The sequence below is a fragment of the Ambystoma mexicanum genome, chromosome 2p (assembly GCF_040938575.1).
Source record: "Ambystoma mexicanum isolate Mex_15411 chromosome 2p, UKY_AmexF1_1, whole genome shotgun sequence".
In the NCBI taxonomy this organism is placed as follows: Eukaryota; Metazoa; Chordata; class Amphibia; order Caudata; family Ambystomatidae; genus Ambystoma; species Ambystoma mexicanum.
Window position 1 is genome coordinate 1,164,789,819 of NC_090923.1, and position 27,968 is coordinate 1,164,817,786.

At 47.9% G+C, this 27,968-nt stretch overlaps 1 protein-coding gene across 5 annotated transcripts in view; it reads right to left on the minus strand.

Moving 5' to 3' along the window:
• The window catches only part of HUWE1 (HECT, UBA and WWE domain containing E3 ubiquitin protein ligase 1), a 2,445,223-nt gene that overhangs the window by 1,043,118 nt on the left and 1,374,137 nt on the right, over window positions 1–27,968 (minus strand). For all 5 annotated transcript variants that reach the window (XM_069645305.1, XM_069645304.1, XM_069645303.1 and 2 more), the window contains exons 51-52: window positions 12,522–12,579; window positions 11,988–12,083 (exon numbers count right to left, since the gene is read on the minus strand). In XM_069645305.1, coding sequence (XP_069501406.1) covers window positions 11,988–12,083; window positions 12,522–12,579 — 154 coding nt within the window. The remainder of the gene's footprint in view (window positions 1–11,987; window positions 12,084–12,521; window positions 12,580–27,968) is intronic.

Sequence of the window (27,968 nt, forward strand, 5' to 3'; positions counted from 1 at the left end):
ATGATCAGCCGCCTTCTTAAGTAGGTTGTTAAAAAGCATCTGATCATCAATAGGCTACGGGTCCCTGGGTTGAGCGACAAAAAAGATGTTCACAGGGTCAGGGGTAGGCATAGAGTGCCACGTGATCACCAGTGGGGTCCCAGTCTGGGTCTTGAGAGACAGGGTGCGGAGCAATGTGGCCTGGGTCAGGAACATAGTAGATGTCCTGGTCAGGGTCATCCTGGTAGTCCAGAAATACATACAACTTGGGGATAACGCTCATCCAAGGATAAAAACTGTGCACCTGGTGAAAGGATTCTCTGACTTCTGAGGGACAGGAAACAACAGGTCTATGGCATTGAAGAATATCATCAAACTGGCCGGAAAAGTTGATCTGCCATCTTGTCCATGCATGCCTCAAATGTATCCCTAGGTTCCCCCAAGAGGAACCTGAATCAATAGGAGCAAAAGGCTGGGCAAGTAGATCAGGGTTCTGCTGCAGGGCCCTAGAAAGAGGGGGAGAGGCTAGAGAATAGCCCTCGGGTAGAGCAGAGGTATTTGGGGTCAGATCTGTGTAAACAGGCTTTAGAAAAATTCTCCCAAAACTTTGGGAGTGCTTTTAAAAGAATGGACCAGTTTCAGCGGGTCTTTCGACGCAACTGTATCAAAATCCGAGGTTTTAGCATGAGCACCCGCTGAAACAGAAGACTATCGCCATGTGCAGGCTGAAATGGCAGGTGCGCAGAGGGTCCCGAAGTTTGACAGCTGTGGGCATCGACAGCTTTCTCAGCGGTTCCCTTGAGGAAAGCGTAGGGGCTGTGTGCTTAGGAGCAGGGGTTGGCGTGTGTGCCCTTGTCGCCGGGGTGCAACTTACACAGCATACTGTCGGTGGCACGAGTTTCGGGGATGCGCAAGTTCCACTGTTAAGTCAACCGACAAGACTCCTCGTCCGAGGCGACGGTGTGACTCTCGGCCTGCATAGCGTAGGCTGCCCATCGCTTTGTGCGAATGATAATTTGGTTCAAAAAGGTATGCAGGCCTTGCAACGCCGCTCGTCATGGTCACAAGGGAGGAACAGATTGCACTGGTGATGGGTAGCCTTCCAGGGAAATTTGCTGTTGCAAGACAGGCAGAATTTAAAAAGTTGTTCGATCCATAGCAGAGAGAAACAGCCAGACTGACGAAAAAGGAGGAGGAACAAAGAGGAAGCATTCTCGAGACAAGGTCATTAATAACAGGGCCCCACTCGCCCGACTGTCAGAGGGCCAAGGCTGCGTGGAAATCAGTCCCTGCACATCAGTAGAAGGTTCGTCGGCAAGGCAGGATCAAACGTCGAGTAGCCGTCTAAGCAGTCGCTGAGAAGGTAAGCGCAAACAGCTTAAGGATAGAACAGATATATTATTTGTGCGACTAACTAGATAGGCAGAAATAAATACTTTACCAAAACCTCTTAACACTGAAAGCACTAAAAAGACAGATTTAAAATATAATCATGAAATGCTTCCCTATTACAAGGGTTTCTCTGCTTATGTTTACATTTGAAAAATGCTGTCTCTTCAGTGCTTTATCAGAGTCATGTGGCAATGAGTGCCGAGAATAGCCATAAGAGGGGCATGCAGGAGGGTCGCATGTGATCTACGAAAGACCAATGCAGGAGAAAAGGAGTTACAGGTAAGCAACTTATTCCTTTCTCCAGCACTGGATCTTGCTAGGGCGAATTCTCAAATGGCTGATTTCCCGTACCTAATGAGTCCCTCAGCAGCTCTGCTGGATTTCTAGGGTTTATTTTTTTCACCTGGTAAGAGTGAGCCCCTTTCCCACTCTAACATGTGTTTTGCTGTGTGTGTTTTTACCATTAGTGTGATCTTGGGCTCTGGAGCCTCACCTACTCCATGAGCATCATTTTTGTGTGCGTTACACAGCACCTGCAGTGTAGTGACACAGGGTTGTCTTTATACTTCCCACTGACTCCATTTTTATGCGACTGACTACTGTCTCCCAGAAACATATAAAGTTGCCATTAACTTTATGTAGTCTCTTTAAATCACAGACCCAGTACAACCCATTTTACATGGAGTATTGGAAAGGGTTAATTCTTATCCCTTTTTGTCTGTCTCTCTTGGAGAACTGTTTCGCTCCCTTTTCATCAAGACTTGGCTGGTGGCAGTGGTAACTACCCTATTTTTTCTACTGCGGTTATCTTATATAACCATGGTATTGTTTTAGGCTATTATTTTAGCCTCGAACATAAACCTGCTTGACCAAATAGATTTTATTTTGGCTCTGGATGGGTTTATTCGCCATTTCGTTTTGTTAAAGTCTTTCTCGTGTTTTACTCTGCGCGCCAAACCAGGTTTGGTCCCTTGGCTTCGTCGCAGGCTTCTACATGGAAGCCCACCTTAAGGTGCCCTGAAAGTCTGGGTAGGCAGGATGTGATGGAGGGGTCTTAAGACCCCTGCCATGGGTTCCCTTGGTAACCCAAGTCACACTCCTGTTGATTGGCTGGTTGACTGTCCTTGTCAGGACAGCCACCCTGCTGTGTGATTGACAGCCAGGCTGTGTGAATGGGGGATAACTGCATAAAAAGCAGGTCTCCTGTACTGGAAAGGCAGAGTCGCCACTGGAACAAAAGAACCAACGAGGAGCTGACAGAAAAGGACCCCTACAACGACTGAACCGCTCAGTGAAGCCCTGCTGCAGGTCCGAATCTTCAGAATCCGACGACAGAAGATCCTCCAGGAAACTTCTTCCCTTGAGCTGGTGAGACCAACCAGTTCGCCCAAACTTCAAGCCAGGAACGCTCCTCTGGTCTAATTCGCTGTACAGAGCTACAGTGGGCGGGATAGCCAGGAAGGTCGGACCCTGCTTTGGTTTTAAGGAGCGCACCTTTTATTCGTTGCTTTGCTCTGCTGCTGGTTTCTTCCCTGGGTAGTGCAGGACCATCCAGTCTTCCTACTTCTTGTCTGTCCGACAGTCGCTTCAGGAACCTTGAGCCTGCAGGAACTACCAGGAAAGTCTGCCTCAACTACAGCTTCCTCTCCGTTTTAATGTGCAAATCCGGTTGTTCATTTCGTTCAGCCGCATTGAAAGTGTTTGAAATCCTTCTCCAAACTGAGGGCTTGTCCTTCTCTTCGAACTAACTTTTCTGCCAACCAAGCTCGTCTGGTATTCGTGGCAAACTTTACCGCAAACTACCCTGAACCGTGTGCTCTTGAGCAAAAGACGTTTGACCCATTGACTTTGGCCCTAAGCCTTTTTTTACCTGATTCTATCACTGTAGTTCCTCTTGCTCAATTGCCCCGAGTACTTACCTGTTGGTGTGGTTCAATTTCTATTAACTTTGTTTTTTTCCTCCCTTTTAAATTGCTGGAGTGCCATTTTGGTCCCGCTTCATTTTGTGAGCTTAACTTGTCTGGAACTTATTGGGAGTGGTGTGGTGTATTAAGAGTGTGATTTTTAAAATGCTTATAATAGTGTAATGTTATACAACTGAAGAGTAAAATAAATGTATATCCTTTTACTTGAAAACCTTGAGTCAGTGTTGGCCTGAATCATAGTAATTGCTGTCCTTTTGTGTAACTATTTGATACTGCTCACCTACTCTTGATAAGTATGGCTGCTCAGCCATCGCTACAACTGTACTTGTAGTCGTAAGTGTGTGTGGTGTTCCCAAAGGGTACTGCATATAATTCTGCCTAACATATCTTTCAAAGATTAACATGATATCGGAACAGATTACAAAACAGTACACACAAAATACCAACAATGGGTGGAGGTAAAGGTCACTTGAAAGAAACAATCGCCTCAGAAAATGACTCGCATCACCTTTGACTCCACAGTGTAAACCCTTTTTATGCAGTAAAAACTCATGAAGCTACGCACCGATTTCCACTTGGCAGCCCTGCAAACGGGGAACACCAGAGAAGAAAACCATGGTAGCAGCCACAGCACATGTTGAATGGGCCCTGGCCCTGCCCAGAAGCGGCCTTTTAGCCAGTTGATGACAGTAAGAAATGCAGGAAGGAACAAGTTACTTACCTGTAACTGTTCTCCAGCATGGGTCTGGCAAGGATTCACATGCTCATGAATATGCCCCCGTCAGGCTGGGAATCTTCGGTAAAGAAAAAAAATCAGTTTCAGTTTCACTTCTGAACGGTCTTTCTCCTAACAACCAATCACTGGTCTCTGGGTCATACTGCCCCCAGCCAACGACTGCCGTCTGCCTAAGCCCCTCCTCTGGCAGCCATCTTCAGATTTGGTAGCACGTAAAGTAGCAGTAGGACCAAGAGAAGAGCCGCAGAGGGGTAGGCGGGAGGGTTCGCATGTGAATCCATGCCAGACCCATGCTGGAGAACAACAGTTACAGGTAAGTAACTTTTTCCTTCTCCAGCATGGGGTCTGGCATGGATTCACATGCTCATGAATAAAGAATACATAGCACTACACACATGCACAACCACGGGAGGTGGCAAGGCTCAACATAAGCATCTCTTACCTCCTTATTAGACTCACCTTCAAGCAAACAGGTTGCACAGCACTGCTTGACCGACTCTTGACTCCTCTCTGGAATCCCTGTCGACACAGTAGAACTTCATGAAGGTGTGCGTCGACTGTCAGGAAGGATTCTCATAAATGTGCCAATTCCTCCCACCTTAGAGCCCTTCAGCTCTTTTGCTAAACTTTGGGACTTTGAACTTTTTAATTCTATTTGTTTTACTCTTGTGTTTTCTTTGGTTATGGAGTTTTAGACAACTCCATAGGCATCATCTTTTCATTTGCGTCACACAGCACTCTCAATGCAGTGACACAGGGAAGCCTTTTTGGCTGACCCAAGGTTTAAATACCTTCTGTGGGAGCAACTACTATCTCCCAGAGAAAGTAAAGTGAAATTGACTTTACTAGTCTTCAAAATTCCTAGACCCAGCACCCTATCTTAAAATAGAGTGCTGGAGGGGTTACTTAGTATCCCATGTGTCTAGAAACGCATGTAGCAGTCAAATGCTAGCCTTTCCTCTCGAAGTAGCTGGTGGCAGTGGTTTTACAACAAACTACTATGATATTTCCCAACCACGAACACCGGTAGCATTAAATCGCAGGAGCCATGTTTTTCAAGATGGCGCCTGAGCCTCCTTTGTTTAAACGGGTTCCGGTCTTTTTTCACAATTTCTTTTTGGAAAGGTTCTTCTAGAGTTTGTCTCTGCGTACCAAACCAGGTTTGGTCCCTTTGTTCCTACGCCTTTGGTGGGCTTCAGGACTGAAGGCTGCCTCTGGCGCCTGAGTTTCTGGGGCCGGCAGGAAGTGAGGGTGGTGCCCGAAACTCCCTGTGCTTAGTCTCCTAGGAGACCCAAATGCACTCTGGCGTGATTGGCTGGCTGACTGTTCGGCAAAGACAGCTACCCTGCTGGGCGAGTGGCAGCTAGGCTGGAATGAATGGGAGAAAACTGTTTAAAAGGAGAGTCTCTTGGCTTGGAAGGTAGAGTCGACCACTGGAACGAAAGAACCGATGATGGGCTGGAAGAAGACAGCTGCTGCAACTCCTGGAATGTTGGTTTGCCCGGTGAAGCCCTGCTGCAGGTCCGAATCGCCAAGTTCATCTCGACAGAGTTGGTGGGACCAATCAACTCGTAAGCCACCTGGATACCATTCTTGGAGCTGGTTGTATTTTCCTCAGAGTGCTGCAGGAAACCGAATAGCCAGGGAGAAGGACACCAGTTGTGTGCTTGACTACAGCTACCGGAATTGAAGATTTGCCTTTGCCAGCTTTTTGACCAGTCCTCATGAAGTGCAGGAATCCCCCGAAGTCCTCCCTCTTGGCCCCACAACTGAGGTTCAGGAACAGCAAGATCTGCAGGAACAGACAGGAACAGGCATCTTCAGCTGCATCTTTTTCTTCATCTAACCTATTGCATTGAATCAACTCCTCTGGGGAACTCAAAACTATTTGCATTGTTTAAGAATAACTAATATTCTTTTTGACCTATGCCTTTTTTCTCCTACTTCAAATGCTCTGAATGCCATTATGCTCCTCATTCAAAGTAGTTTAAATGCCTCACAACCTGATATTGTGAAGTACTGAAGTATATTTTTGTGCAATATCGATTGCCTCCTTCTAGTGAATGTTTTATAACTGACTCTGAAATAAATTAATAAGCTTTTTACCAAGAAACCTTGAGTATAAGAGTGTATTTGAATACTTGTAATTATAGACCGCTGTCTAACATCCTTAAAGCTCACATTCCTTCTTGAGATAAGCCTGACTGCTCAGCAATGCTACCACAAAACTGTGTTGTACAGACGTATACCAAAGGTTGGTTTTGCTTACACCTGTAGTCCTAGTTGTGTGTAGTGGTCCCAAAGGGTACTGCACACATACTTTGTCCAATATCGACCTCCACATAGCACCCCAGCAGGGGCACACCAGACAGGAACGCCATAGTTGCAGCAATCGCTCTGGTCGAATGGGCTCTCAGCCGGCTAGGCAACGGTCGGTTTGCCAACCAGTGACAATAGGTGATGCAGCCGGAGAGCCACCTGGAAATGGAAGCCTTGGAGTGGGCCTTCCCTTGGTTCACAGGGCCAAAGTTCACAAACAGTTGTGACGTCTTACGAAAGCTTTTTGTGCGGTCCGCGCAGAACTTCAGCGCTCTAGCCACATCTAGCGAGTGCAAAGTCCTCTCAGCCAGCGACAAAGGCGACAGGAAGAAAACAGGTAACACCAAGTTTTACCCGTTTTTGTCAGGGTATGGGCTGGTGACAGCTCCATGATGAATTTGACATGTGCTCCGAGTATCCTCCATTTTGGGATACCCAGGCCCTGCCATTGGAATCTGTTGATTCCTGATAGGAAACAAGATGGCCCCTGTGGCCTCTTGTTTTCTATTGCCTGTTACCTTGTTTTCCCAAAGTCCAGGGAAGCCCCGACTCTGTCCCTTCCCCCTGGCTGGCTGTTGGGTGGAAGTTCCATATATGGTGGTGTTGTGAATTCCAGGCTAGACTGGCTGGAGCCTTCCCAGTGACTGTATATTGTGGGTACACCCTGTGGGTGGGACCTGGGTGAATGGAGTGTGTGACCAATATGCACTTCTTGTTGTGGATGTCTGCTTCCTAGTATGAAATACATTAACTGAGACAGCCCTGCCTGAAACTGGAATGAATGCAGTGTGTAGTGTTGAATGGCTGCATACTTGTCCCAATACACATTCCTTGTTTTGAGTGTCTGAGAGCGAGGAGAATGGCCTGAATGCACGGTCTGACTGCTGAATGCCCTTCTGAGTGACTGGTTGCCTGAATGTGACCGACCAGAATGAATGGGAGATCAACTAGTATATATCTGGGGGCCCCTCACTGCTAGAATTCGTTCAGAAGCTGAAGTCGAAACTGAAGCTTGATCTCGACAACCGAGCCTGAAGGTTGACTGCTGTCTACCTTCGCCGAAATCCGAAAGCCACAGAGCCGTCGAGACTGATCAAAGAGAGGACCTGGTTATGCACCTTCTTCCCGTGCTCCAAGGGACCACCGAGCACCGCTAACCTTTGCCGAAGCTCCCTGGAAGTCAGACCCTCGACACGCTGCCGACCGGAGACAGGGACTGCCGAGGAGAATGAAGATAAGCACCGGACATTCCGTCCACCGTCGTCGACCAGAGTTCGCAGGTTTGCTACATCTGCTGGAGGCCCGTCAAAGCCGTGTTGCAAAGAAGTGTGGACCGATCAACGCCGTGCCATCAACGACCAGAGTCGCATGCTCCACTGATGAAGACATTTGATTCCCGCACGCATTCGCTCGCACCGCCGACTGCCATTTCCCGCCGGAGAAGGCCAAGCCGCCGACGCAGCGAGGAGCATCCGCCGGTGGGTTTCCCGCCCCCCAAAGATCGTAGAGACGCCAGACGACAACGCCCTTCCTTGGCCACAGTTCTACAGACTCTTTGCGGTCCTGAACTATCGACACAGAGGTGCCCAGCACGCCTCTTCCTTGCAGGACGTCTTTGCTCCGTCGTCGACAAGCACCGCTTTCTTCAGCGTTCTAGCCACATCCAGCGAGTGCAAAGTTCTCTCAGCCGGCAACTAAGGATGTTAGGCAGAATCCCGTGCAGTGCCCTTAGGGACCACTACACACGATTAAGACTACAGGTGGCAATACAAGTTTTACCTTTGGTACAAGCCTGTACTACTATGTAAGAGTGGTAGCAGTGGCGGAGCAGCCAGGCTCATCTCAAGAGTATATGAGTAGTAGCAGAGATTACACAAAGGGACCACAATTACTGTGACTCAAGCAAACACTGACTCAAGGTTTCAGGAAAAAAATATAAGTACATTTATTTTTAAACCATTGGTTATAAACACAACACTTCTATTCAACTTAAATGAAAAACACTTTAAATAAACTACAACTAACCAATTCACTTTGTACAGTAAGTCTCAAGGTAAGTACCCTGTGTTTGAATGAACCGGTGTTACGGACAAAACACATTACTGCGAATACGATTGCGATCACTTTTTGACAGTTCGGTCTACTAAATAAACGCGTATCCGTGACATGAAATGCTACTGGGGCAAAACACACTTAGCACCTGAGATACCCAGAGGCAGTTGGAGGCAAAAATCACAGGCAATATTTTGGTTAGGCAGGCAGAATCAAGAAACACCCAGACAGGAGTTCAAAAGTCAAAGGGCCGGAGCCAGAGTCAAAAGACGCCAGGGCCTTTTGCCGAAGATCACAGTCAGACAGTTCACGATTCAACGTAGCCAAAAAGTACTTCTATATTGTCAATGTTCTTATAACTTTTGCTTCCGAAGGAGGGAAGACAAGGGCAAGCCTTGGAAATTAAAAGGGGTTCACCCAGTTTCCTCAAGTAGAACACAGTACCTTGTTCCAATGGTGCAGCTGGTGCCCTGGCAGTTGTTCCTGTTGGTTTCCCGCAGACCCACGATTCCTGGAGCTTCGTTGTGAAGGAGGACGTCTGAAGGGGGTCTGCACCACACAGGGATGAAGCCAGCAGCAGCGACTAAGAATAAAAGGTGTGCTCCTTAAAAACAGGAGAGGCTCTTCAGATGGCTATCCGGACCACTACAGCAGCGTGCAGCGATTCAGACCAAGGAAGAGGTTCCTCTGGATGTAGAAGGTGAGCTGGTTGTCACCACCAAGCTCAAGGGAAGACGACTCCGGACTGGATCTTCTTTAAGTCGTTGAATGGAAGATGGCTCAGGACTGCCGCAGGGCTTCACCGGGACGGGGTAGTTGCAGCAGCCGTCTTTCTCTCCGCTTCTCTTCGGTTCCTTGTAGTTCCAGTGGCGACTCTCTAGACTTCTAACACAAGAGACCAGCCCTTTATGCGAAAAACCCCCATTCACACAGCCTGGCTGTCAATCACCCAGTAGGGGGGGTTGTCCAGCCCGGACAACTACCCTGGCCAATCATGATAAAGTGCGACTTGGGTTTCCTAGGATACCCTGTGCAGGGGGTGACTACACCCCTCCCTCACATTCAGCCCACCTAGACACCCAGGCGCCTTGAGGGCTTCCGAGCAGAAGCCTGCCAAAAGACAGTGAACAAAGAAGGCGAACCTAGTTTGCCGCGCAAAGTAAAACACAAGAAAGACTTTAACAAAAAGAAATGGCGAATAAACCCAACCAGAGCCAAAAGAAAGACGTTTTGGTCAAGCGGGTTTATGTTCGAGGCTAATATAGCGCATATAAAAACGGTAGCTCCCAGAAAGATCATTTAAAGAAAGGGCGGAAATCACAGCAAAATCCGGCACAAGCAATTGATATTATAGGACACAGACCCAGTAGTGTAGTAGTAATCCCTTTAAACTATCAGGGTTTGGTGATTAAATAAATGAGCTATGCCGCGATAACCGCAGTATACCATCATTTCACAAGGTGGTTATACCGTCAAAAAATCTATACCGTTATATCCCTATTATCCAGCGTCTTTTCGATGGGCTGGAAGGACTTCCCACCTCCTGGCAGGCAGGGATACCCTTGCCTTTGGGGCTGTGCCCAGCAAATGCACACCGGTGGCCTTCGCGAGGGACGACGCTACTACTTCGATGGCAGTGTGGGCATTCGTCTGATGCACCTGGGCCTTCGCGATCGTGGCCGAGTCCGCATCCTTCAACCTTAGGGGGCGGGTTGGGCTTCCGCTCCTCCATGGCCTTCTCCATCAGGCCGGTCTGGATCTTCTCCAAAAGCATATCAGCATGGTCCGACTTCCTCTTCTTTGAAGAAATTGAGCGTTGGCTCATGGTCGAAGGTGCTGGAGATGCTGAACTCGCCCTGGACACCGAGGAACACGTCACAACGACACCCCTGGAGGCAGTGGACGCGCGATGCTTAGCCTTATGTTAGGCCCTGCAGAAGGGGCGCCCTCAAAGGTCTAAGACCGCTCAGCTTTCTTCTGGGCAGGGGCGGCATGTTGCCGGGACTCACCCAGAGCAGGGGCCTGGTCCTGCAGCCACTCGTTGAGGTTGTTGCGTCAGTCGGCCCACGTGCGCGGTACCATCTCCCGACGAGCCACGCAGTTGTCCTCCACATGAGTCTGGTCTGAATGCAGGCATAAGAGGCACTGGGAATGTCCATCGTCCGAAAAGACGTTCCATAGGTTGCAGCCGGGGCAAACCTTGAAGAGAGGCTCCGAGTCCTTCTCCTCCGCGATGACATGCGATGTAGGCCTCGAAGAAGCTTCTGGAATCATCCAAGAAGAAACTCGATGAAAATCCACCCTTGAGGGGTGCTGAAGAATCCGAAAACGGGTCCCCGTTAAACAGAAGGTTTATCGGTGGAGCTTGAGGCTCGATTGACCGAAAAAGAGAGCAAAACTCTTAGAAAAAAAATAAAAAAACAATCTAAAAATGCAGTCAAAGCTTGAAAGCTATAGCACGAGGACTCCCACCACTGGAACGTGTGGTAAAAATCTGAAGAGGGATGCCAGAGGAGGGACTTAGGTAGAGGGCAGTCATTGGATGGGGGCAGTATGACCCAGAGACCAGTGATTGGTTGTTAGGAGAAAAAGTTTAGAAGTGAAACAAACTGATTTTTTTCTTTACCGAGGATTCCCATCCTGACTACGGGGAATATTCACGAGCATGTGAATCCATGCCAGATCCCATGCTGGAGAAATTTAGAGACTTCACCTGCTTTATTATGGATTTTTAAATCTTCATATTTCAGTCCTGCCTAGGATCTACATTGTATCACCGTGTGTTGCTACCGTTTCCCTCCTTGGTGTGTAAAAGACCCTTCTAGGCCCAGGGACCATCTTAAAATATTTTCTGGAATTGGGTAGTCCTCTTGGCTGCGTTGCACAATGTGCTCCTCTGCTCTATAAGCATGTGTATAATACTTTATTTAGAATGTAATAGGACGATTGTGCCGAGTTATGTTAAGCAGCCTTGGATCCAGAAAATTATCATGGAAGGTACTGTGTGTAATATCATTGAGGGGTTTACTAATTAAATAACATTTGGAAGTCTATGTGTACTGCGTCTGCTACTAGGTAGAGGTTTACATTTTTGAGTAAGGAGTGAGTTCAGCTTTAACTGACCGTTTACTGTTTTTTACTTAGACTATGCTCTGCACACTAATTTGAGCAATCATTTACTCCATCATAAATGTTTTATGTATGACATTAGAAACAAAGTGTACAGATTTTTAATATTCCAGTATTCAGTATATTTTGTGGTGTCTATTCTGATTAACTAGTGCCCGCCCCCCCCACCCGAACCCCGACAGCCTTACTCCCTTCCTAAACCCAACTGCTCTCCTACAGAAACCATTGGGAGTCTGGTCCTCCCTTTTGGATGATGCAATTTTCTACCGTTACGTTAGATGACTACACAGCCCTCACCAGACGTGTGTGAAAAAATTTCCAACACTGACATTTTTTATTCCAGCATTTTTCTGGTTGTTTTCAGTGTGATAATTATATTGATTGCAACTATGGCTTTTCCTGGCCACTACCAGTATATAGGGTATAACATTTTGTTCATCTGTATCCCTACTCACCATCCCTGTTCGCTTGCAGCGTGGACGCCTGGCTGAGGTTTGAGGGTGCTTCGTCCATCAGAACATCTTCCTGCGACCCATCTTCGGTTCGATTCACTGAGGAGTTGCAAGAAATCAGGTAAATACAGCTGTGCAACATAATCATGTCACAGTCCACCCAAAACTGACTATATAATAACACCTTTCTGCCAAACAAAAAGGACCAGCTAAATGAACTAAATCTACAGAGCTTCCACTGAATATCCTACAAAAGTGAAATTACACAGAGGTAAATGTGAACATCTAATAGCACTCCTCTTGTATGTATGCGATTTATATAAATTGTAAAGATTTGGGGGCTAGCGGGCTAAAGGTAGAATGCAGCTGTAGATGTGTGGCAGGTGAAGTGGAAGCCCTGGATGGGGAGACATAGGCTTCAGTGGAGCAACCAGTGACTGCCCTCATCTGCATCACAGTATCTTTAATGAAATTTACCTGGGGCCGATGTGCATATTGGATATTGGGCAACCAAACAGGCGAAGATGATGCTCTTACCTACTGTCGGGTCTCGCTCTAGCAGCTCATCAATCAAGTCTTCAAGCTCATTTTCCACCTATAACACAACAGATTATAAGTAATACTGCATTGTAGATATATATTAAGTGACAGAAAGAGCAAACAGGACCCAATACAGGAACTGGTACATCATGGTCAATGGTTACTTTTAAACTTCACTAAAAAAAAGAATGAAAATAATGGTTACACTACTAATTATTAATACTAGTTCTAATGCTATGAGTCTTCCTACAAAGCACATGAACAACTGCATTAGCGATATCACAGAACACCATTTAACGAGTGAAAAATTTACAACAGAGTCAACATTTGAATATTGACAAATGTACACAATAAACGAGTTAAGAACTTAAAATGTGCACTAATAGCGGTTAGGAAATATTTTCTTTTTGCAACTTTTCCTCCATAGAATTGTATTCTTTTTGCTTGTTTTGAACCCAGTGCTCACTTTTTGGAGAGGATCAAAGCCTTCGGTTTTATTTCCCTTGACGGTTATCCTCATTCTTATGGAGAAACCGACTAGTCCCTATCACCATCGGTACAGGGAGACTCTGAATGCTTGTATTACTACAATTGCACACATCACCTCACAGTGAAGTTAGGATACATTGTATTCTTACTTTTTATATAATGGCTTTTTAGTTACTTTCCAAATGTGTTTAAGAAAGGCTAGTGAAAGCTGTGATATTTTAACTGTTTTTACATTATATTACTTGTGCACTTTTTCATTTATCGAAAATGGCTAGTTAAGGTGGCTAGCACCCTAAATAAATCTGTGCTACAAGGTTTTTCTCTGGTGCCTGAATTTCTATTGCTGGACAGATGTGGTGACCAGGTGCTATCCTGGAGTCGATAGACAAAGGCTGTTTGAATGGTACAGATCCTTACCATTGGTGGGATCAGGCTTCCTCCCAGCCGGAATCTTGGATTAAAGAAGAGCTCCTGCAATTGTTCATCAGATCATCTTTGCAACCAAGATTTCTATGAAATATAGCAGCTTGCTGACTACCCTAAAGACTACAAGTGAAGCTGACCATCATGGACTTTAGTGCTGTCCTGGTGAAGCCCTGCTGCACTGTCCATCTCAAGAAGTTCTCAGTTGGTTCTTTGACCCAAAGACTAGTGGTAAAAACCACTCTACCTCCAATTTAGGATCCATGCCTGCTGAGCCTTCGGAAGTTCCCCTGGACCAACCAGTGGACGGACCAGCTCTCCTCTTGGGCTACCTCGCTGCATAGGTCATCGTTCTGAGCAGAGACATGGAACTTTGTAGATCCTCAGGTTCTGCCACTAGTTGCCTATTTCTGCATTTTGATCCATCACACTCCAAGAGAAGCTGTGCTGGGCCTGATTCAGTGTTCGCCTCATGAATATCGCCTGTTGTCAACCTAATAGTGGTGACGCCCATTACAAAACTCCTTCAATTCACTATGTTGCATTGAGAGGCTCTGCCCCGCAGAGTTCTTGCTCTTTCTTTGTTTGGATCTTGTGCTGGTATCTGTCTGGACAGATTCCTGTGTACCATGACCAAACTAAAATAAATCCAGCCCCTGGGTCTTCGGAACTGGAGCAAGCACAGAAGATTTTGTCCACAACTGATTCCGGAACACAAGCAGTGGTCTATGTAAGACTCAGAGTCAAGGGGTAATTTAACTGTTAGGGGAGTAATCCTAAATTCTACCAAAGGTGAGACATTATAAAACTATTCCTTGGTATATACAGGCCCCAATTCTTAGCAGGCCTCTGTAGTACCCAAAGGTTTGGTTGAATGGCCAAGCAGCCAGGCTTATCTTAGGAGGAGGATGTGAGCTGCAGGCAAGTACAGTGAAGGGAGTAAATACATAGGCCCAAAGAAACTCTTGCACACTTGTAGTTCTAGTAAAAATAGACAAACAAGTTACTTACCAACTGTAACGTTCTTTCGACAGGATGTTCCTCCCACGTATTTCGTATCCTTTATATTTCCATATCCAGCTTGCTACTCCGTAAACTTTTCAGTAGAGGGCGATGCGCGTTAATGCTTGTCGAGTCGATGTCCCTCGAAGGCCTCTGTCCCGACGTCGTCACTGGTATAAATAGATGCGCACAGCGTCCCTTGCTCAGTTCCGTTATGAAGAGTAAGGTATTGTGCAGGATGAGACAGTTACTACCCTTGAGGGAGCGCTGACTGCAACTACAAGGGAAGTATGGGAGCAGCGAAAAAGGAATACGTGGGAGGAACATCCAGTCGAAAGACCGTTAAAGTTGGTAAGTAACTTGTCTTTGAATGGATTGTGTCCTCCCACATATTCTTTATCTTTGATAGTCTCCCAAAGCAGTAATATGTGCAGGAGGGAGTAAAAATTAGTATGTTTTAATTGTGCCCAGAGTGCAATACAGCTGTCCCGAATTTGGTCTCCTGGCTAGTGGAGGAGTCTAAACTACAGACTCTATTGAAGGTGTGTGCAGACGACCATGTGGCAGCTGCACAGATGTCTTTTATTAGAACTCCCCTCTGGAGAGCTGACGAAGCTGCGATACCCCTGGTTGAATGAGCCCTCAGGTGCTGAGGAGGGTCTTTACCTGCCAGTTTAGAGCATTCTAGGATAGTTAGAATTATCCATCTTGAAATGGTTTTAGTGATGGCTAGGCCCAGGTTATGCCCTGCATATCCCACAAACAAATGGTTTGTTTTCCTAAGTTTTGCAAGTCTGCTGATGTAGAAACTCAAAGCACGCTTTGGGTCAAGTCTGTGCAGCCTTTCCTCCTCTTTCCCTGGAAGAGCAGGAGGGTAAAATGAAGGGAAGGTCATCTTTTGCGTAATATGAAATTCAGACAAACTTTAGGAGGAAATTTGGCTTCACCTGAAGAACGACTCTTTATGAAAGACAGTGTGAGGGGGTGTTAGGCAGGATCCTGTGCAGTGCCCTTAGGGACCACTATACGCGATTAAGACCACAGGTGGTAATACAAGTTTGACCTTTGGTACAAGCCTGTACTACTATGTGGTAGCAGTAGCGGAGCAGCCAGGCTTATCTCAAGAGTATATGAGCAGTAGCAGAGATTAGACAAAGGGACCACTATTACTGTGGCTCAAGCAAACACTGACTCAAGGATTCAGGTAAAAAATATAAGTACATTTATTTTTAAACGATCAGTTATAAACAAAACACTTCTATTAACCTTTAAACAAAACCACACGTTAAATATACTACAACTAACCAATTCACTTCGTACAGTATGTCTCAGGGTGAGTACCCCTTGTTTGAATGTTATGAACAAAACACGATACCGCAGATACGGTTGCGATCACTTTTTGACAGTTCGGTCTACTAAATAAAAGCGTATCCGTGACATGAAATGCTACCGGGGCAAAAACACACTTAGCACCTGAGATTCCCAGAGGGAGTCAGAGGCAAAAATCACAGGCAGTATTTAGGTTAGGCAGACAGCATCAAGAAACACTCAAACAGGAGTTCAAAAGTCAAAGGGCCAGGGAGACAGGGTTAAGTGACACCAGAGACCAGTTGCCAAAGATCACACCGTTAGACAGTTCACAATTCAGTGTAGCCCAAAAGTACTTTGATATGGTCAATGTTCGGAAGCAAAAGTTATAAGGAGGGAAGACAAGGACCAGCCTTGAGGATGAAGAAAAGGGATTCACCCAGTTCCACGAGCAGAACACAGTACCTTATTCCTCTGGTGCCCTGGCAGTTCCTGTTGGTTTCCCGCAGACCCACGATTCCTGGAGCTTCGTTGTGAAGGAGGACGTCTGAAGGGGGTCTGCACCACACAGGGATGAAGCCGGCAGTAGCGACAACGAATAAAAGGTGCGCTCCTTAAAAACAGGAGAGTCAGGGGGAGAGTGGAGACGCTCGAGGAAAAAATGGAGGGAATGGAAAACAATCACCTCCAAATGGACCTGTTAGACATGAAATACGAAGCGAGGCGAACAGACCTAAAAATCAGAGAGGAGGATATAGCCATGAAAATGGACGACCTAGAGAACACAGAACGCTGAAACAACCTGCGCATTATGGGTGTGACTCAGAGAGGTGAGACTGCCGCAGACATGGGGAGAAAGGTTCAGGGCCTCATCAACCAACTCTTCACACTCGAGGGGGGCAAGGAAGTCCAGCTGGAAAGATTCCGAGGGGGAGGTGGAGCGAGGGGCGGCTCAAGGTCCATAGTTGTGCGCTTCCTCCGCTACAGAGAAAATGGAGGTCCTCGAGAAAGCGAGAAGGCTGGAGAGTTTCTTGTTCGAAGGAGACACAGTGAGGATTTACCAGGACCTCTCGGCTTTCACTCTTACCCCGCAGAAGAGAGTGCCGGCCACTCACCCAGTGGCTCACCAGCCAAGACATAAGATACAGGTGGTCCTTCCCATTCGCCTTGTCTTTTGAACGCTCAGGAGTGGACTATAGAGTAACCAGTGGCAAGGAGGCATCCCAGGTGCTGCCGGTACTCAAAGGGGGTACCCCAGAGGAAGGAAACGAGATGGAGGCAAAAGAGCCTCGGAGCACTGTGAGGGAACCGGAGGTCACCTGGTCCACAAAGAAGAAGATAAAGGGCCGAAGGAAATTCAAGAAACTTAACACCCCCACAACGGAAGCCGAAGGGGACTAAGTGATCAGAGGCTCGCTATTAGTGAGACTGAGAGATTGAATCAAACAGCCCCGGCCGGGGACGCGGAGCTTAACATGGGGGCTGTGGTGGATGGACTTGCATTCACCCTGGTGGCTTGCCCGTTAGCAGGCGTCATGATAAAGAGGGGGGGGAGGGAGGGAGTTGGGGATCTTGGGGACCCACAGAGTCTCAAAACCACATTGGAAGGTGGCAGCAAGCACAGATCCGGGAAGAAGGTATACACAAGACAAGGACCCAATGGCGGACAATGAGAATAGGGGCCGGGCTGAGTCACTGAGAATTGGCTGACTCAATGTAAAGGGTCTGAACTCCCCAGCAAAGCGCTCCCTCTTGGGGAGGGAAATGAAGAACGCTAAAATAGATATCCTCTTCGTACAGGAAACTAGAACGGTCACGGGAGAGGAGAGGGCCATCCCGGGAGCACACGTGGGCCAGACCTTCTGGGCATCCGCTCCCACGAAACGGAGTGGAGTCGGGATCATCCTGCAGAGAAACCAGAGACTCACAGAGGTAACCAGGTGGGGGAGTGAAGACGGCAGAGCCATGATTATATCAGGTGACTTGCACAACTCCAGGGTCTCCCTAGGAGCGATCTATTGTCCTAATGTGGGCCAGGTTGAATTCCTCAAAGAGGCGATGGGAGAGATAATGGCCAGGACAGAGGGGCTCCTTATACTGGGTGGAGACTTTAACATGTGGGCAAATCGGGAACTAGATCATAGTGGAGGGGCCATCCCGTTAGGCAGCCGAGGGGGCAGACCCCAGGGGAAATTCCAGGAGCTAATGTGGGGCTATGGGCTCGTGGACACTGAGGGAATTGCATCCGGAGGGTAAGGGATACACCTTCTAGTCAGCGGTCCATGGCACCAGAACGAGAATAGATTATCTTTTCATGGGGCACCAGAACATGAGCCGAGTGGAGTCCTGCATCATCCGCCCCGTTAGCTGGTCGGGTCGGACCATGACATGGTCTGGCCAGATATTAGTGTATTGGGTCTGAAACCCAGAGAAACCCTGTGGAAATGCAATGACTTCCTGCTAAGGGATGTGGTTTTTAAGGAGGAGATGGAGAAGGCGATCAATGAATATTTTGAACTCAATAACACGGGTGAAGTCAACAGAGACAGTCTGGGAGGCAGCAAAGGTGACCTGGAGGGGTGTTCTGATTAGAGAGGGGGCTTCCAAAAAAAGCACCAGGACTCTCCTGGCTCATAGGCTACGGGCGGAGAGAATAGCATTGGAGGGATCTGAAGGGAAGAGGGATGAGGAGAGGGAAAGGGACTTGGGGGATGCAAGAGGGAAAAGGCAAGAGCTGAGAGCATTGCAGATGGGGAAAATTGTAGCGGGCCTCCAACACCTGCGCCAAAGGTATTATGAGAAAGGGGATAAAGCCGACGCCATGCTGGCGGCCAAACTCCGGGGCCAACGGAGAGATAGATGGGTGTCAAGGATCTCATGCAGGGATGAGGGGACAAAAACGGATCCCGAGGGAATAGTGGAGGAATTTGCGGGGTTCTATGAGACTCTCTACGGGAGGGAAGGAGAAGTGGAGGCGGAGGCACTGGGAGCATACCTCGGAGGAGTAACACTACCTGTGATGGACCCCCCCAGAGGCATCAGCTTTAGACGCCCCAATAACGAGCGAGGAGGTACTCAAGGCAATATCGGGTCTTAAGCTGGGCAGGGCCCCCGGAGAGGATGGATTTACCGCAGGCTTCTATAAGGCCTTTGGAGGCCTACTAGCGGGGTTTCTGGCGGGCCTATTCACAAATATCATGAGGACCGGGAGGGCGCCTCCGTCTTTTGGCAAAGCACTGAAAACAGTGATCCCGAAGGAGGGCAAAGATCCAACAGACTGCCGGTCATATAGACCAATCTCCCTCCTGAATGTGGACGCTAAACTGTTCACCAGGATCATAGCCACGAGACTAGACAGCCATATGCCGGTACTCATCCACTCCGACCAGGTGGGCTTCATACAGGGGAGACAGGGGGCGGACATCCTCCGAAAGACCCTGCATCCGATGAGGGAAGCGGCCCCGAAAGGAGACAACCCTGTCTTGGTGACCATCGATGCCGAAAAGGCATTCAACAGGGTGGACTGGGAGTTTCTACATGGAGTCCTTGTCAAACTGGGCTTTGGCGAGGGAATCAGGGGAGCCATTAAGGCCTTATACACAGACCCCTCGGCTAGAGTCACGGTGAATGGTCGCCTTTCACGAACATTCAGCCTTCAAAAGGGGGATGAGGCAGGGCTGCCCCCTCTCCCCAATCCTGTTCGCCATGACCATGGAAATACTCGCGGAGTACACCCGATGGTCTGCGGTATTGCTGCTGGAGGTCGGACCTTCAAGCTCGGCCTCTATGCAGATGACATACTGCTCCACCTGAGGGAACCTACTAGCTCGGTCCTGGCGGCCGTTCAGGTTATTGAACCGTTCGGCCAATTCTCAGGCTTCAGGATGAACATAGGGAAGTCGATGATCTTCCCCTTTGCCCCAGACGCAGACAGGGACCTCACGGAGCTGTCCCCCCTGGGGTTCCAAATTCGCACCGAAGGGATTAAATACCTGGGGGGGGGTCAACATCGTCCGGCCCCACAAAGATCTAAGCCAGGCAAATTACCCCTCGCTGTTTGACAACTTATTTAAAGATATGGAGACATGGGGTAAGGGGCATATCTCGTGGATGGGAAGGATAAACACTGTAAAGATGAACCTTCTCCCCAGGGTCCTGTACGTTTTCCAGATGCTCCCTTTGGAAGCCCCAGACGCACTTCTTAAAGAAGCCAAAAAACGTATAACGAGATTCATATGGCAAGGCCAGAGACCCAGAAAAGGTTACGAAACACTCACCCTCCCCAAGGATAGAGGGGGGTCGGCCACCCAGACTTACGAATTTACCACAGAGCAGCCCAGCTCAGAACCCTGGCCCCCCACCTCAGAGAGGACCCCAACAAACAATGGGTCTTTCTCAAAAACTCCCTCCTGAGCCCGGTCGCAGTGGGTAAGTGGTTATGGGTCCCAATGAAAAAGCTGCCAAGGAGAATCAGGGATCACCCAATACTAGTAACAATGTGGAAGGCGTTGGAGGGTAAGGGACACGGTGAGAAGGTGACTACTTGGCCCTCCCCCATGAGTCACATCTGGTCCACACCAGTTTTAGAGGAAATCCCAGGCCATGAACACTATCAGCCCTGGTTTGACGCGGGCCTATGCAGAGTTGGTCAGTTGGTCAGGGAGCAGTCCTTTAAAAGCATCCAGGAGCTTGAAGAATCCTTGGGAATAGGTAGGCTCTCCCCACTCCTCTACCTGGGACTCAAGGGAATCCTAATGAAACCAAAACTAAAGCCCAAATTACAACGAAAACTCACCCCAGTTGACAAAATCTTCGATACCCATGTAGAAATGAGAGGCCTCATCTCACTCCTTTACTCTGCCCTTTTAAACCCCCGGGAGGGAACCACCAAAAGCCTCAGGGGGAAATGGGAAAGAGACTTGGGTTGTAGGATCGGAGACGGTCTCTGGGGGCGACTCTGTAGTAGATCATTTAAGACCTCGATCTCCTGCCAATACAAAACCCATGCTGTCAAACTCCTGCACAGATGGCAGTATGACCCGATCACACTTTCTAGGATGTTCCCAGACGTAATCCCCCTTTGCTGGCACGGGTGTGGGGAAAGGGCAAACTATTGGCACATGTGGTGGACATGCGGGAAGGTCCAAACTTAATGGGCTGAAGTCCTTAGCTGGCTGAAAGAGGCAGGAGAAGGTGTGCTCCTGCTGGACCCGATATTGATACTGTTTGGCCTGCAGCATAAGTATGACTACTGGGAAAAATTACTGGACCTCTCGCACTCCCTACTGTTGGCAGCCAGAGCGGCCCGCGCTAGAACGTGGAAGAGGCCCACCCTCCCCTCGAAGAAAGAATGGGTGATGATTGCCAAAGACATATTCCTAATGGAAAGAATCACTGTGGCTTTACATGGTTCAAGTACTAAAATAGAGACAGAAAAAAGGAATAATCAGGATGAAGACGATCCTACAAGTAAGCCAGTTGTGCCGTGCATGTATATTTATTTTACATTGACAGTCCTTTTTTAGTTCATTCAACAATTTATTTTACAGGTCTTTCGATAAGCACGAAAGTTTTTTGGCATCAAACGAACAAAAGTGATTGTGAACGGTGGTAACACGGGTTAAGCGTCAACCTCTGATGTATTGAGGTTAAAACTCCACACTGAAGTACATTCCCTGTATAGATGTGATAGAGAAAGAACTATCAAGCAGGGAAAGTATACCTGAGGCTTGAAAATGGCCCCAGGGTTAGTTCACACAAGGTGTACACAACAGATATTTACACAACATACACAAGGGGGAAGATACAGCTGTGTCACGGGGATCGACACAGGTGTGTTTCGGCCAAAACATGGCTTGATTGAAGCCGGTCTATATGCTGGCCTTCGTCAGGAAAGGCACCATTGGTGGTGCTGTCCGTTGATTCTTCGATGATGGTGAGAGAATCCTACTCGGGGTAGACTGCCCTCGAAGAGCATGGTGGTGGGCGAGTACGTGCCTATGAGGTGTAGACGTCTGACCAGTGATTCAGGTGGTCTGTGATGAGTACATCTCGGTGAGCAGGGTGGCTCCCACGGGGGTAGAGTCGTTCCGGTGCAGCGGTGGTCCATGGGGGTGGAACTAGCCGCATGTCGAAATCCTGTGTGGCTATCGGGAGTGCGAGAGCGCGCATCGAGTAGCGCTGAGGTCTAGGCAGGGAAATGACCGGTGAAAAGACTGAAATCGATGCAGTGAGACCGAGTTGGGAAAAACGGCACCTCTCTCACCATCATCGAATCCACTCCTCTGAATCCTTATCCAGGATCATGCATTCTGATCCTATATTCTCTTTCTCTCAGATCTGGGACCCACTGTGGCCCTTCACAGTCAGCGGGAACCCGAGAGATGTCGGCCTGAAGCACTCTCAGGCATATTCCTAAGTGCAATCACGCACACACTATCCTTCAACCACGTGAGGATATTTCCCAGCTTGCCACTGCCACCGGAGCAGCAGGTAAGCCTTTTCTCAGTTGCACCATGAGATGTAACACCATGGCCAAATTTGGCCAGTATTTAATACTATCCTAAATTAATGAAATCACCCCTTTTTGAAGATCCTCACTGCCTCTCTTAAACCCACAGAATCAACGGACAGCACCACCAATGGTGCCTTTCCTGACGAAGGCCAGCATATAGACCGGCTTCAATCAAGCCATGTTTTGGCCGAAACACACCTGTGTCGATCCCCGTGACACAACTGTATCTTCCCCCTTGTGTATGTTGTGTAAATATCTGTTGTGTACACCTTGTGTGAACTAACCCTGGGGCCATTTTCAAGCCTCAGGTATACTTTCCCTGCTTGATAGTTCTTTCTCTATCACATCTATACAGGGAATGTACTTCAGTGTGGAGTTTTAACCTCAATACATCAGAGGTTGACGCTTAACCCGTGTTACCACCGTTCACAATCACTTTTGTCCGTTTGATGCCAAAAAACTTTCGTGCTTATCGAAAGACCTGTAAAATAAATTGTTGAATTAACTAAAAAAGGACACTGTCAATGTAAAATAAATATACATGCACGGCACAACTGGCTTACTTGTAGGATCTTGTTCATCCTGATTATTCCTTTTTTTCTGTACATATACCCACCTGGGTAAATCAGGACTCCGCCAGGCGCCCTATATTTTCTACTAAAATAGAGACAGACTGGCTGCAATTTGAAGAGGTGTTTGGCAATACATAGGCCACGTCCCGAGACCCTCAAGCGTCCTTGGCCCGGCCCAAAAACAAGCCCCGACATGGAACGAATGGCCTTGGAACCTGGAAAGCCGGTCGACCACTGGCGGAGAAAACCCGGATTGACGCTGCCCTATGCCGCATCATTTCTATAAGTAGACAGCAGTGCTCGAGATACTGTGTGGGGTGGGTGGGAGTCGGCAGAGGTGGAACAAACGTAGGGAATAATGGCTTATAGTTTGATTTGTTGAGGGCGATTGCCCAAATCTTGTAATTTGCGTACCTATGCTGTTCCCCAAAAATCAATAAAAATTGAATTAAAAAAAAAAAAACAGGAGAGGCTCGACAGGTGGCTATCCGGACCACTACAGCAGTGTGCAGCGATTTCGACCACGACAGAGACGTCTGTTTGAAGACGATGAGATGGTTATCCCCACCAGGCTCTAGGGAACAAGACTCCGGACTGGATATCCTCTTAGTCGTCGAAGGGTAGATCGCTCAGGACTGCAGCAGGGCTTCACCGGGACGGGATAGTTGCAGCAGCCGTCGTTCTCTCCGCTTCTCTTCGGTTCCTTGTAGTTCCAGAGGCGACTGACTTCTAGCCCAAGAGACCTGCCTTTTATGCGCAAAACCCCCCATACACACAGCCTGGCTGTCAATCACGCAGCAGGGGGGTTGTCCAGCCAGGACAGCCACCTTAGCCAATCATGGGAAAGTGCGACTTGGGTTTCCTAGGATACCCTGTGCAGGGGGTGGACTACACCCCTTCCCCACATTCAGTCTACCTAGACACCCAGGTGCCAAGAGGAGGCCTGCTCTGCAGAAGCCCGCCAAAAGACAGTGAACCAAGAAGGCGAACCTAGTTTGCCGCGCAAAGTAAAACACAAGAAGGACTTTAACAAAAAGAAATGGTGAATAAACCCAACTGGAGCCAAAAGAAAGACGATTTGGTCAAGCGGGTTTATGCTTAAAGCTGTTAAAATAGCCAAAAGTATTACCACGTTTAACATTGCGGTAGAAAAGTTAGGGTAGATACCACTGCCATTAGCCAAATCTAAATGTTAAAATAGCGAAACAATGCTCAGGGAGGTACAGACAGAAAAGGGGTACAGATTAGCCCTTTCCAGTACTCCATGTAAAATGGGGTGTACTGGGTCTGTGGTAAAAGGGACTACGTAAAGTAAATGGCAACTTTACCTTTCTCTGGAGGACAGTAGTCCGCCCCAACAAAATGGAGTCAGAGGGCAGTCTGGGTTACTACACTGAGGGTGCTGTGTAACTCATACAAGAACAGGGGCATCTGGAGTGGTGTGCTCCAGTGCCCAGGATCACACAATGAGTAAAAACACATAGGCCAAAACACGTGTAAGAGTGAAAAGGGATGTAGACTCTTACCAGGTGGAAAAAATAAACTCCAGAAATCCAGCAAAGCTGCTGGGGGACTCACTAGGTGAGGGAAATTAGCCCTAGAAGGAGAATTCTCCCTAACAGGGGGTTTGCAGGATAAAGCTTGTAACTCACTAACCCGCCGTGCTGAAGTGATTGCCACTAGAGAAACAGTTCTGAAGATGAGGAATCTCAGTGGGTAGGAATGAAGGGGTTCAAAAGGAGTACCCATTAGAAATTTCAAGACTAAGTTAAGGTCCCACAGGGGGACTTTAAATTGAGTTGGGGGTGTCTCAGCCTTTCAGAAACCATGGGTGAAGGCTGAGAGTACTGATATCTGGATGGAGAACCTGATCCTCCTCTCGCGAGAGACTTATTAACGGAGGAATGACGGGGACTGGAGGAAACACGTAAAGGAGCGGATATTCCCAGTCCACCACAAAAGCATCTCCTAGAGCTACTCTCGGGGGAAATTCCCTGGAGCAGTACAGCTTGCACTTCCTGTTGGCATTCGTTCAAATAGATCCACTTGAGGGGTTCCCCAAAGGGAGAAGATCTCTTGAAGGACTTCCTGAGCTAGTTCGCACTCGTGGGATACTGTGCTATGCCTGCTCAGAGAATCCGCCGCCGTGTTCCTCTCTCCGGCTAGGTGGACTGCTGATAGAGATTCCTTCTTGTATTGCCCAAAACCAGAGCTGCATTGCTTCTCTGCACAGTGGTAGTGACCCTACACCCCCTCTTTTGTTGAGGTAGTACAGGGCCACGGTGCTGTCCGTCATTATCAAGACATTCTTTTGGCGTACAGAGGGCAGAAAGGCCTTAGACGCTAGTCTGATTGCCTTCAGCTCTAAAAGGTTGATGTGTAGTTTGGACTCTGATGGAGACCAACGACTGCAGATGGTCAAATCGCTGTTTGGGCTCCCCACCCAGCCAGTGAGGCGTCCACCACTACTGTTGGCTCCGGCCAGGGTTGCCAAAAGGGTTCTCCCTTCAAGAGGTTTTCTCGAGAAGCCCACCATTGAAGTTCCAGAACAACACTGTTTGGTATTTAAACGAGATCTGACATCTTTCCTGAGAATTGTGACCATTGGGTCCTGAGAGCCCACTGGAGAGATCTCATTCTTCGGCGAGCCTGAGGCACCAAAAAGATGCAGGAAGCCATCAGGCCGATTAACCTCAGAAAGTCGAAGGCTGGGAGATATTGAGCATTCTGAAACTTTGTCACCATCTGTAAAATGTCTTGAGCCCTCACCGCTCGTGGCAAGGCTTTTCCCAAGAATGTGTCCAGGATTGCTCCAATAAACTGGAGTTTTTGAAATAGTATAATTTGGGACTTCTTGAAGTTGAGTGAGAAGCCCAGCCTGTGGAGGGAGTGGCAAACAGTTTAGAAGATGCAGAGCTTGTTCCTGGGAACTCATGAGGAGCGGGTCTGGAAACATCAAAGAGTTGTTCCCCAATGGATGAATCTGAGGTGTGTGTAGGAAAGGCAGGCAATAACCTTGGGCAACTGTTTCCAATGCAAAAGCATCTGAAGTAATAGCCCGCCATTCTGTCAGATGTTGAGTTAACCTGCCTCCTACCGATGTTTTGTGATGTAAGACCTCAGAGGGGTTTTAGGGAGGCTGAAGCAGCACCCGAGGATGCAGACTTAGTACCATTGCCCCATCCACTACGGATGATTCGTCTCTGGCCCCTTTGAGCTGGCTGTCCTCTGCCTTTTCCGAATGCGGAGTAATAGCGATAGGATCTACCCCCTCCAAGGTGTACCTGAGGGGCGCTTTGGAGTTTGTCTAATTGCAGCCCCAAGGGATCTGGCTGCCGCTTTGGAAGTTTGCAACTTCTCCAAACTGTCATCAGCTTTTTTAACAAATAGATGGGTGCCGTCAAAGGGCATATTCAGAAGTCTGGATTGCAATTGAGGAGCAAATTCAGATTCCCGTATCCATGTGCATGTGTGCGAATTGTAGTACTAGCCCCCATGGCTATGGTGATGCTGTCAATAGAGTAGAGACCGGTTGGTAGGGATTCACACATGGCATCCTTCCAGTATTTGATAATATTCAAGAAATCGTCACGTTCCTCTCCTTCTGGGAGATGATCAGCCGCCATTGAAGCACACTCCCAAACGGTGTGGCTGAATCTTGCCAGTGTGCATGTGGCGTTTGCAGACTTTAGCGCCATGCTACATGCTGTGAAAACCTTCTCGACCATGGCGTCAACCCTTTTGTCGTCACAATCCTGGGGTATTGTGGGCACACTGTTTGCCTCCCTGACGAAGTTGCTGCCTGAACAACCAAGCTTTCAGGGGTTGGATGTTTAGACAAGTATGGTGGGTCTGCAGATGAAGCTCTATATTTTGCAGACAACTTCTTACTAACTGCTGGAATGACTTCGGGCCTTTCCCAATTGCTGGACACTTCTTTCTGCAAAGATTTTTGAAAAGGAACTATAGGATCCTCTTGCGGTCCTCTGTCAATCATGTCTGTGAGGTCCTCTTGCTCGTATACGGGTGCAGGCGTCACCCACCCCATATATTCCATCACTCTGTTCATGAGACACCTATAACTACTCTCAGCATGTTCCCCTGGTTCAGGCTTGCTAAAATCTATCTCTGGGGAGGCATCTATTCTAATTGATTCGTGCAAGGAATCCTGTAAATCTTTCAACCTCACTTCTTCAGAAATTAGTTCTGGAGTGTGGGGTCTAACTCTTTCTAGACACAAAAGGTCTATCTAGATCTGAATCCTCACCCTCATAAATGGAGGATAAAGCTCTGAAATCATCAGAGCGCGGTAGTGTGCAGCTCTTTTTCAAAGAAGGAGGCGCTACAGAAGTCATTACAGGAGGGGCTAAATTTGTATTTTATTGAATTTATATAGTGTTTTAATCCAAAACGCTTTACAAGAGGAACAAGCAAGATACAACAAGCATTAAATAAATTGAATTAAATCAGAAAACAGTGCAAGAAACAATTTACATTATTCATGAGGATTGGTGAGAGTAAAAAGGGATCAAGGTGTGAGCGGGAATAAGAGGTGGGAGTAGTGGTAAAATCAGAAGTAAGCAAGGAAGTAAACAGTGAAAGGGAGAAGAATGGAAGAGAAGAATTAGAGCTGCTGGAATTAGGGTAGGAGGGAGTAGAGTGGAAGGGTTAGGGAGGTGAATGGAAGAGAATATTTTAGAGAGGTGCGGAAGGTAGGAGAGAATAGAGCGGATAGAGAGGTGGAGGCGGATCGGAGAGAACGAGAAAGAGTATAGAAAGTGAGGAGGGAGGATAAGTAGGTGGGGTAAGACCATAGAGGGATTTGAAGACTAGGCAGAGGAACTTGAATTTGAGCAGGCAGGAAAAATGGGAGCCAACCTAGAGAGGGGAGAGAAGAAGAGATGGAGTCATGAGGTGAGAGAAGGCAGAGGGAGCGAATAGAGTGGCAGACAGATTTGAGTGGGGAGAGGTGAGAGGTCACAGTTGATGTAGAAGTCATTGGCCTCAATAGATTATTAAGTGGCCTCGATGACATCAATAGAATTGACACCAGCTTCGATGTCTTCGACGAAAGCATTGAGGATTTCTAAGTGATAGACGTCAACAGGGTTGACATACGAGGTGTGGAAGATTTTT